The sequence below is a fragment of the Cricetulus griseus genome, chromosome 9 (assembly GCF_003668045.3).
Source record: "Cricetulus griseus strain 17A/GY chromosome 9, alternate assembly CriGri-PICRH-1.0, whole genome shotgun sequence".
In the NCBI taxonomy this organism is placed as follows: Eukaryota; Metazoa; Chordata; class Mammalia; order Rodentia; family Cricetidae; genus Cricetulus; species Cricetulus griseus.
In genome coordinates, this window is record NC_048602.1 from 19,864,351 (window position 1) to 19,875,438 (window position 11,088).

At 41.2% G+C, this 11,088-nt stretch overlaps 1 protein-coding gene across 1 annotated transcript; it reads left to right on the plus strand.

Annotated features, from left to right (window-relative positions):
* Window positions 1-291: 291 nt before the first annotated feature.
* LOC103162753 (zinc finger protein 54-like) lies at window positions 292-10,844 on the plus strand. Its single transcript, XM_035449141.1, has 5 exons — window positions 292-691; window positions 1,818-1,930; window positions 2,526-2,616; window positions 7,727-7,903; window positions 9,592-10,844. The coding sequence occupies exons 1-5, from the start codon at window positions 292-294 to the stop codon at window positions 10,842-10,844; spliced, it is 2,034 nt and encodes a 677-aa protein (XP_035305032.1).
* Window positions 10,845-11,088: the final 244 nt, after the last annotated feature.

The window sequence follows — 11,088 nt, forward strand, 5'->3', positions numbered from 1 at the left end:
CAGACACCGGGGTGCAGCGTCCTCCTGGCTGCAGCTTTGGTCTAGGCTGCAGCAAGCGTGTGTGGAGCCTGTGCAGAGCGGGTCCAGGGCGGCCTGACAGCTGAGCTGTGTGCAAGGCGGCGGGAGATGCAGGGGAGGGACGGGTCCCCGATGGGGTGGGGACAGTCACCCGGAAACAGAAGTTGGGAGGAGATTGGTCATTGGCTGGGTGTAGAATAAAGACGGAGAATGGGATAGGTTATAGGAGTGACGTAAACAGAAACTGGGACTAAATTTGCGTGAACACTGGAAATGTGGATTGTGGAGGCAAAGCCATCAGTGACAACCGCCCGTTCCCTGTTGTTGCTCGGGGTCCTGCACGGTGGGAGCCGCGCGCTGCAGACCCGGGTGCGGAGGACGCGGCGAGTCCGCGGGGACCTGAGACCTCGGGATCCGCGGTGTCCGCGCTCGCGGGGCGGCCTGGGAAAGTCAGCAGTCAGCAGCGCAGTGGCGGGAACCGCAGCCCGGCGGCCCTGGAAGCTCCCAGGTCAGAGGAGCTGCGGGGCTGGGACCCGGGAGGGAGGAGCGGGGGTGCGAGCGGTTTCTCTGCTGCTCATCAGGAAGCTGGCCCCGAGATTCTGCTTGTCGGAAATTTTTAGATCATATATGAACGGGACTAATTCTTTTCTCATTGATCTTCACTGCCAAAATGGTATTATAAAAACAATGCAGTAGAATGTATGAATTTATGTCTTGATATTTGCAATCACGGTTCTCTTCAAATTTACATTCATGCACTCCAACTTTCGTGTTTAACCACTTCGCTGTTCAAGAGAGCTAGGGACTTGGACTCCCAGAGAGCTTTTATAGATTAGTCATGAAATGAACGCCTGCAAATGTAATGGAATCCGACAGTATATTTTTTTCCAAGTTCCATATTATAGCTGGAAATATTAACTTGTAAAAGTAAATTTTATCTGTCGTTAAATTTTCATCTGACACGTATACACTTTGTAATGAAAATAGAACAGTTTTTTAAAAAGGTCTGTGACAGGCTTTGTGGCACACACCATTAATCCCACTACTGAGGAGGCAGCGGCAGGTGGCTATCAGTGAGTTGGAAGCCAGCATAGTCTCCATAGTGAGTTCCAGGACAGCCAGAGCTTCGTGGTGAGACCCTGTTTCAAAAAAAGAAAGAAAAGGTAAACGAAATGTGTATTTTTGTGCTGTGTTCTTAATGTGCAGCTTAGAGCCTGAAAAAGCTCAGTATGCTTTTTTTATGGCATGAGGAGACAGTATTTTCACAGTTAGAAAAAGCATTATAAGCCACATAGTGGTGGTAGCACACGCCTTTAATCCCAGCATTTGGGCATCAGAGGAAAATTGCATCTGGGAGATCCTTGCCAGTCTGGTCTAAGATCCAGTTTAAGGACAGTCATATCTACACAGAAAGAACCCTGTCTCAGGGGGAACAAAAGGAAAAAAGAAATGGAAAGGTATTGTAGTATAGAATAATATTAGAAAGCTCTTTTGAATAATTACAGTAACTCATCTACATCAGAAAAAAATGGTTGGAGTAATCTTTTGTCTCCGTGAATAGACAAAAGCACTCTGTCTATGGACCCATGACCAAACTGTTATTTTTTGGCTCTTGTGTTTGCTGTGTTTGAGTCCTGAATTCCTTTTGTTGCTATGTCTGGTCCAAACTCACCATGTAGACCAGGCTGGACTAGAAAACACAGAGTTCAACCCACTCTGTCTCCCCAGTGTGAAGAATGAAGGTGTGCACCGACACAACTCTTCAAACTGTTCTGTTTTCTTCTGTGGTCTGTTGACAGCCAGTGGCGTGACTGTGGACTTCTCCCTGGAGAAGGGGCAATGCCCGGAGCCTACCCTGGGGGTTTGTACAGAGACTGGATGCTGCAGAGTTGAAGCAGTCTGGTTTCAGTTGGTGAGAATAGTTTGCTTGCAGTCTCCCTTGCTGCTCCTCAGGGTTTCTTGGCCAATTACTCTGCAAATGTTTGTCCCTTTGAGAGGTGTGAGGTTTCCATCATATTGGGTCTGTGATAAATTCAGAACCTCACTACTGTATGATATTCTCATCCAAATCATTCAGTTGCATTTCTGCCCTGAGATTTGACTGAGCTGTGATTGAGATTGGCATTCAAGTTACACTCGCTGAAAATGCTTTCTAGGTATTTTCAGTATCCTGACCCTGTGTGACAACTGAGGAATCATTTGTAGACTCCTCTCCAGCTACTGAGCACCATACTGTCTTAGAAATGCAGGTGCACCAGGCAGTGATGGCACACGCTTTTAGTCCCGGCACTTGGGAGACAGGTAGGAGGCTCTCTGTGAGTTCGAGGCCAGCCTGGTTTACAGAGCTAGTTCCAGGACAGGTTCCAAAGCTACAAAGAGAAACCTTTTGTCTGAAAAAAACAAAGGAAAAAAGTTAAAGATATTTCCTGAAGTTAGGCTCCAAAAGGAAAAAAAAAATCAAGAAAGAAATTCAGGTGCTTCCTGAATAATCTCTTTCTCATGTGCAGGGCTCAGTCATCACCCAGACCTGCTCACCTGTGCAGCAGAACAGAGGGCCCTGGAAGACGGAGAGAGAGGAGACAGAAGCTAAGGATGCAGGTATGGTGGAGAAATTAGTGAAGGGGTGATAAGGGGTTCAAGTCAATGTGGAAATGGGACATGAAATCAGTTTTGCCACATTGTGTTTCACTGACAATAATTCTGGAGACTTCCATTGAGAAGAATCTATTATTCTATTCTATTGTAGGTGTGAGAACAGGTTCTATGGAAGAATTGATACTTGGAAGTATATAAAATTTTATTTGAGTGTGCACGTGAACGATACTGTCCTTATACACATCACTTATCATGTCTTCATAACACTACAATTGGTCTTCATTTCTATGACTTGTATTATTATAATACAGCGTATTATAAAATAATCAAAATTGTGACCTCTAGGTTTATTTTCTTGTTTTCAGAATCTTGGAGCTTTTGGTAGTCTAGCACATTCTCTACCTTTTGGTGTTAATGTAACCAACCATTTCTGAAAATGATACCAGCATAGTTTTATAAGAAATCAGGAAGTATATTTACAGACTGCTAAACTCCATCTGTACTGTCCCCCCATGCCTACCTCCTGTTGTCTGTGGTCATGACAATCGCAAGTGGTTTCCGTTGCTGTGATTGCAATATACTGTGAGATCACCTCTACATTTGATCCTCTTAGTACTTTCTCGTTCTTTGCTGTTCCTTGGTACTTTTGGGATTCTTCTGTAACATATGCAAATAGGATTGTAATGGGAATTGCTTGGAGTCTTAGAGAAGACAGACCTCCTTCTAGGTTGTCTTCTCATCTTTGAAAAGAACCTTGAAGTTCTTGGCCTGGCCTTTGCTATTACTCTTAACTTTGTATTTTGATACTGTTGTTTTGATTCTCCTGTCACTATTATAATTATGATCATCAGTCCTCTCCACTGTACTCCATAGTCATAGCATTTTTAAAAAGTCATTCTAAGTCGGACGTTGGTGGCGCACACCTTTAATCCCAGCACTTGGGAGGCAGAGGCAGGAAGATCTCTGTGAGTTCGAGGCCAGCCTGGTCTCCAGAGAGAGTACCAGGACAGGCTCCACAGCTACACAGAGAAACCCTGTCTCCAAAACCAAAAATAAATAAATAAATAAATAAATAAATTCTTTCTCAGTATTTTGTATCTTTACATATGCAATGGTTTTTTCTGTAGAAAATATATTTTTTAATATCCGATGTCAGTTTTCTTTTCTTGAATCCTGTAGTCTGTTTACATCTTTTGCTTATAGAATACTGTTTACATTTCAAGAAATTACTGTGAAAAATGCATTAGTTGTTGTTAAGCAACTTGAATATGAACACTGACAAGACACAGTTGGAATCTCTTGTGTATTAAATTTATATTATCATGTAATCTGCAGTGTGGTGCTTTTAAATGTGTATATATTGGCCCATAAACTGCTGCTGAGCACAGTCTGTTCAACCCATTTACTTATTTATTGATTATATTATCATTTGCTTCCTTTGCATTTTTTTATTTATTCTGGGTTTTCATCCATTCTACTATAAATACATAGCTAATGAATGTATCTGCCGTGTAGGCTGTCTCTTCATACTTTTGATTATCCCCATTTCCCTGGATTTTTTTTTTTATTTTACACAGTACTATTCATCCATTCCTGCTCTTGTATTAACTGTTGCCCCTTTGTGTTGCTCTGCAGGATTCATGGTTTCATATCCTTCATGAAGGTCTGTGATTCTCTGAGTGGTAGGAGAGACTTGAACCTAGGTTCATGTTTTTATGTCAATAGATACTTTTCCCAATGCCACCGTTCGAAGAGGCTGTCTCATCTACAACACACGTTTGTGTAATTTCAGTGACATTCACCTGGTCGTGGCTATTGGGCAGGCTTCAGATCCGATGCTCTATTGCATTGGTGTGACCTGGAATCACACTGGGATAGCTCAAGCATTACATTTTCCTGGGGCTGTTCTGGGCACAGGGAATTTGTGTCAACATAAATTCTAAGTTTCTCTTTACTATTTCTGTCAAGGTTATTGTGGAACGTTTAAATGTCATGAAGTTTGAGTTAATGATATAAACCGCTTTCAGAAATACTGCAGATTTCAAAATATTGTGTTCCATTCCATCTGTGTGAGCCGTCTTTCCATGTTCTAGTTAGCTCAAGAGTTTTTTGGTTCTTTGTTTTGTGTTGTTTTTCTTGACTTGGGGTTCTCTGTGTAGCTTTGGAGCCTGTCCTGGCACTCACTCTGTAGACAACCTGACCTCGAATTCACAGAGAACCACCTGTCTCTGCCTCCTGAGTGCTAGAATTAAAGGCGTATGCCACGCCACCACCTGTCTTGCGTTTGGGCTGGTGTTTATCTGAATAAAGAAATCTTAGCCTTACAGACTACGGATCATCTTTGAGTGCACGCAGCATGCAATGCTCAATATACATCAGTGGTAGTATGGTTCCTTATGACTGTTTAGACATCCTTACTGTTATTTTGCCTTTCTTCTATGTTTATGTCTATCCCTTCTCCATAATTAGATCCTTCCCCTAATTTTCCATTCCCCACTTTAGATCACGTGTTCCCTGATACTCCATCTCTATTACTTCCCCATATCCCACCGTGATTTGTTGTTACTTTTCTGGTTACTGCAGTCACTCCAGGTTGTGGACGCACATCTGAAGATTTGGAGCTAGGCACTGCCTATGAGAGAGATCATGCATTGTCTTTCTGGGTCTGGGTGACCTCTCTCAATATGCTCTTTTCTAGGCCCGTCCATTTAGACTGTGATTTCAATTTTCTTTACAGATAAATACCATTCCATAGTGTATATGTACCACATTTTCACTATCCATTTACCAGTGGAAGGACATTAGGTTGTTTCCTTCTTGTAGCTGTTGTGTGTAGAGCAGCAATATACTTGGCTCAGCAAGCATCTGAGGAGTTGGATGTTTAGTCCTTTGAGCATTGCTGAAGACCAGCTTTAGTGTGGTTCAGTTCCCAAAGAGGAGCTGTTGAGTCAAGGAGGGCTGAAAAGGATGAATGCATATCTGAGGATTTAGCAGCTCACTCTGTTAATCAGAGAGACTATTTATATAGCACGTTGACTACATAAGTCATTTGGCAAGCATCAGAGCCCTGGATCTCCTTTTCATTTCCCCATGAAATGTTAAGGATGAAAAGGCAAAATCAAAAGAAAAGGGAAAGAAAGAAAGAGGAAAGAAAGAAAAGGCAAAGTACAAAACAGTCTTATTCAAAACAACATCTTTAGACAGCATCTATAAAATCAGGAGCTTATAAATTTCTCAGGGTCTGAAAAGAGTAGGACCTTCTACTTTTACAGCCTGTGCCTAGGCTAGCTGCTCATGCAGTTATGTTAGACAGTCTGAAATTATTTTTACCTTAACCAAAGTAAAGGTAGACCCTGGCATCTCATTCCTTTTTCATCAGCCGGCACTATTCTTATTGCCTCAATATAGGCTCCAGTACAGGGCAGTGGATAGACTTGTGACATATTGTATCCAGAGCTGAGTTAAGAAATTTCTCAGAATCTTCTGTATTGGTACCACAATCCTTGAGGCACAGAAAGATTCCTCTTACTGTACTGTGACCCCCTATCTTCAGAGTTTTCTCATGGTAATATATTTCCCCAGAGGCTGCATAACCTGCACTCAGTCCTACCTCAACGCTGCTATGTAACCTTTCTTGTTCTCTTCTCTCCATGTTCTGCTGTGCCCATGTGTACACTGTTTCCGTACACACAGATTGTTGACTAGATTCTGCATATGAGGGACAATATGGTTTCTTCCTTCTGACACTGTATAATGACTCAATATTACATATTTCTTTCCATTTTCCTTCCATAATTCTTTCCATTTCCCTTCAAATTTGTATTACATTTTCTCTTCAGCTGAATAGTATTCCTATAATATATATATATATATATATATATATATATATATATATATATTGCAGAAAGAACATTCCTCATGATTGCCTTGCTCTAGTCAGTTCCTGTGAGAGTCATGGCTCTCCTCCGCCACCCTGAGGCTGCAATGCTTTAAAATAGAGACCTGGGGAATGGGCTCTGACCCACAGGTTTGCATTTCTATCCCTGACTCATGGCTCAGACAGAATATGTCACCACTTTGCATTTCCAAAGCAATACAAGAAGAATCATGAACACTACTAACCTAAAATCTTTTACACAGAACAGCATAAGTACTAAAAAGGACACATTGAGGACTACAAAATTTAGATAAAACAGCTCAAATTTTTTCCTGAGGCATTCTTCCTAGTTATATTACATTTGCAAAGCACTGAAAGATGACAGTAATTCTCACAGAATTTAATATATTCATTTACTCACAGGAAATCTATGTCACTTCCAAATGCATCCACAGTTACTGCACTTATGCTAAGCTGCAACTTAAACACTATTTGATGTGTTTTTGGACGTCCCTCAATTTTTATAATTCTTTGGAGTGAAATAGTCTTCGAATCTTCTGAAACCGGTATTTCTCTAAGTTGCCCTATCTCTATTTGTTAAGAAAATTTTAGATTATGTCAAATCGGCTGATGTGGATTTTTCTATCTGATTGGTTGTGCCTCAAATATTTTTTATGAAAGTAATTCCATAGACTACTTGATCTTATATTTTAATGTTAAAATTGATGGTATGCCATATTGTTATATTCCTTGTTACTGTGGGAGAAAAAAAAATTCTTTGCCTATAAAGCCAATCATGAATTCTGCCTTCCTTATCCACCCTTTTTCTCTTTAATGGAATGGCGTTAGGCCTAGAATGTAATCATATGAACCGAGCATCTTAGAACACAATCTCGGAAGGCCGAAGAATGCACAGAATTGATTCAGTGTCAGTATTTTAGTGTGTTCTACAGGTACAGCATTTGAAGCATGTCTCCTCATCACCATTTCCCTTCTGAGACATGTGTGCTGTGTTCCTGTGGGACATAAACACGGCATCTATACCAGAGAGATAACTGTGTCCAGACCTTAAATGAGTGTTGTTTCTTGTATATTACCTGTGAGACTATTGTGTCTTGCTTATTTAAGAGACATAGAACATTCATTATAGAATGTGACTATATCAGAAATCATCGCATTAGCTAATTTTCTTTGTTCATCTACATTCCTAATTTCCTCAAGTCTCCTTACATCCAGGAACACACTCTGCCTGGGATCACGTGGTCAAGCTGTACTTTTTGTTGCAGGGTCTGCTGACATTCAGGGACGTAGCAGTGGACTTCTCCCGGGAGGAGTGGGAATGCCTGGACTGTACTCAGAGGGCTTTGTACATTGATGTAATGTTGGAGAATTACAGCAACCTGCTGTCTGTGGGTGAGAACATTTTGCTTGTAGAGCCCTAACTCAGGCTTTGTATGTACTGACTACTCTATATATTGTTAACTCTGTCAAGCTGTCTTAGAAACAACTAGGGACAGTTTGGTAGTAGGAAAGAACTTTTTCTTAGAATTTGACTTTCCTTTCCATTTTCCATGTTAGAGGTATCATACGTCCCTCAATTTGGTTCCAAAATGCATTCAGAAACTCAGTAGTGTATACAATTTCAATACGTATCTCCAAGCTCCAAGTCCCATCATTATACCTGACATGGTTTTGTGAGGAAAAACTCAAGATATCTGAGCTAAAATTTCTCCCTAAATATGCTGAAGATTCTGAAGGAAATGGCAACTGGAAAAGCATTCCTAGATTCCTCCACTTTGTCTTCCTTCGCGTAGTGAGCCCTGTCCTGTGGTACATGTCTGTATTCTTTCTAAAAATTCTAGCACGTGTCATGGGCTACTCCACAGAACACGTGGATTATTGGATGCAATAATAGTCAACAGTCGAGAGCCAATGAGATTGCCCTGAAATGAGAAGAGGAGAGAGTAGCCACAAACAGGGTGGGCTAGTGAATTAGCGCAACAATAGTGATGGTGTCAAGTGAAAGACAAAACAAGAGTTGTCAATGTCTTTGGAATATTCAATTCCACTTGAAAGGATTCCTGATCACTTAACTTAGTGTAGTGTCCTGGCCCCAGGATGCATCCTGTCTGCTGTAAGTCTTAGAACACATTGTGCCTTATTACAACGGAATTAAGGTGACTTAATACTAGCACAAAATGCAACTTTATTTGACTAAGCTGATGTCAGATCAGAATAATTTTGCAAACTCTAAGTCTAACATGAGCCCATGAAGAAGGATTATTCTGTAATTGCCTTCCTAGTTGTGTGTCTTCGTAGTACATCTTTCATTTTGTTCCCAGTGGAGAATAAACAGACCCCCTTGTGGGAAATAATCTCAGGAGAGGGGACTTGAGAACAACCCTATGAGGAAAGTTAAGAGACACAGCAGTGTGTGGAGCTCAGACAGGGGAGGATAGAAATAAGCAATGGCTGCCCCTGGCGTGGTGTAGAACTTCTGATGTCTGGCAGAATACTGTGTTTGCATCCATTACTTTCGAACATTCTAATGTGTTTTTCTAGAGAAAGAAATAAATCCTGTGGTGTTTTTTCCCCAGCTTTTTATTTCATTTTACATTCCAACGACAGTTCTCCCTCCCACCCCTCCTTCTGCCTGTCCCGTTCCTGTGATGCTTTTAAATAAAACTCTAATCTTTAAAGGAATTGGGTCTTCTAAACAGTACTCCTCATTGCCTATCACTTAGCAAGTACAAACACTGTGAACCTGGGATTGGATTAAACTCTTCTTTTCTGAGCAGTAATATTTAAAAATAGAGACATGTATTCTAAATATAGTAAGTCAGTGAGCTCCATCCCAGAATTAATTACTGATTCCTCTTGTGCCATTAGACATTTCGATAAAGATGAGATATCTGTTATATCATAGATCCTTGATGGCTGTCAGACTGTTTTTGTGAGAATACATAAAATTACAGTAAAAGAAGAAATATTTAAGTACTTGCTGGCGGGCTTACATTAAGAGAGAGCGTAGGGAGACAGTCATTTATCACATGTTTAGTCTTGGAACAAGCCCTATTAATCTGAACTGTACTCATTTTCAGAGAACTGCTGCATATGTAATCCTGTCCATCACCATGTGAAGACTGAAAAGGAATCTTGTCAGTGTAATGAGCTTGGCAGAGTCCTTCATGACCCCTCCACATGTGCACTTTATAGAACAAGTGAAACTACAGAAAACGCCAATAACTACACATGCAGTAATCCCAGGGATGCCTCTCTTGACTCAGCAAACCCAGACAGACATGAAAGCAGGCACACTGGAGAAGAAGCTTGCCGATCTAAAGACTGTGAGAAATCAGTAAATTTGTGTTCCAACATTAATCAAGATCAGAGAGTCTACGCTGCACAGAAAGAACACAGGCAGGGAGAATATGATGACTGCTTTGACTCTACATACAGTCATTTGCAGGAAAAATTCTCCATCGGAGAGAAACCACACCAGTGTGGGAAATGTGGGAAATACTTCAGTGCTGCCTCAAGCCTGACTGTACATCGGAGAATCCATACTGGAGAGAAACCTTACAAATGTGGAGAATGTGACAGATCCTTTAACCATCGTTCGAACCTTAGAACACACCAGAGAGTCCACACTGGAGAAAGACCTTACAGTTGTAAGGAATGTGACAAATCTTTCACTATGTACTCATACCTTGCAGCACATCAGATAATCCATACTGGAGAGAAACCCTACAAATGCAAAGACTGTGACAAATCCTTTATCCAGCGTTCAAAACTTAGACTGCATGAGAGAGTCCACACTGGAGAGAAACCTTACAGGTGTAAGGAATGCGACAAATCTTTTACTAAGTACTCATACCTTACAGCACATCAGATAATCCATACTGGAGAGAAACCCTACAAATGCAAAGACTGTGACATGTCCTTTCTCTGGATTTCTACTCTTAGAATACACCAGAAAATTCACACTGGAGAGAAACCTTACAAATGCAAAGACTGCGACATGTCCTTTAATCGGTTTTCAAATCTTCGAAGACATCAGAAACTTCACACTGGAGAGAAACCTTACAAATGTGGAGAATGTGACAAGTTCTTTACCCACTTGTCAAATCTCAGAACACACCAGAGAGTTCACACCGGAGAGAGACCTTACAGTTGTAAGGACTGTGACAAATCCTTTACTCGGTGGTCTAACCTTAGAGCACATGAGAAAATCCACACTGGAGAGAAACCCTACAAATGCAAAGACTGTGACATGTCTTATGTCCACCTTTCCAGTCTTAGAAGACATCAGAGAGTTCACACCGGAGAGAAAAATACCACTCTCCTAATGTGACATAGCATTTTTTTTTTCAGTGTTCTCTACTTATAAACCCCAACACTCTACATAATGTGTTACGGGATAAATTCTTGTATACTGTGAAGATGTGTCTTTGCCAAAGCACCATCTGATTGGTTTAATAAAGAGCTGAACGGCCGATGGCTAGGCAGGAGAAAGTAGGCAGAACTTCTCAGAAGAGAGAGGGCCTTGGAATGAATCTGGTGTGGTAGGAGATGCTGGAAAGACATGGGAGGAGTCA

Excerpts from the sequence above, each read along its gene's own strand:
- LOC103162753 (XM_035449141.1), top strand. The coding sequence starts at position 292 with ATGTGGATTGTGGAGGCAAAGCCATCAGTGACAACCGCCCGTTCCCTG. Across the intron at positions 1,931-2,525 it reads AAGCAGTCTGGTTTCAGTTG|GGCTCAGTCATCACCCAGAC; the intron begins GTGAGAATAGTT and ends TCTCATGTGCAG. Across the intron at positions 2,617-7,726 it reads GACAGAAGCTAAGGATGCAG|GAACACACTCTGCCTGGGAT; the intron begins GTATGGTGGAGA and ends CCTTACATCCAG.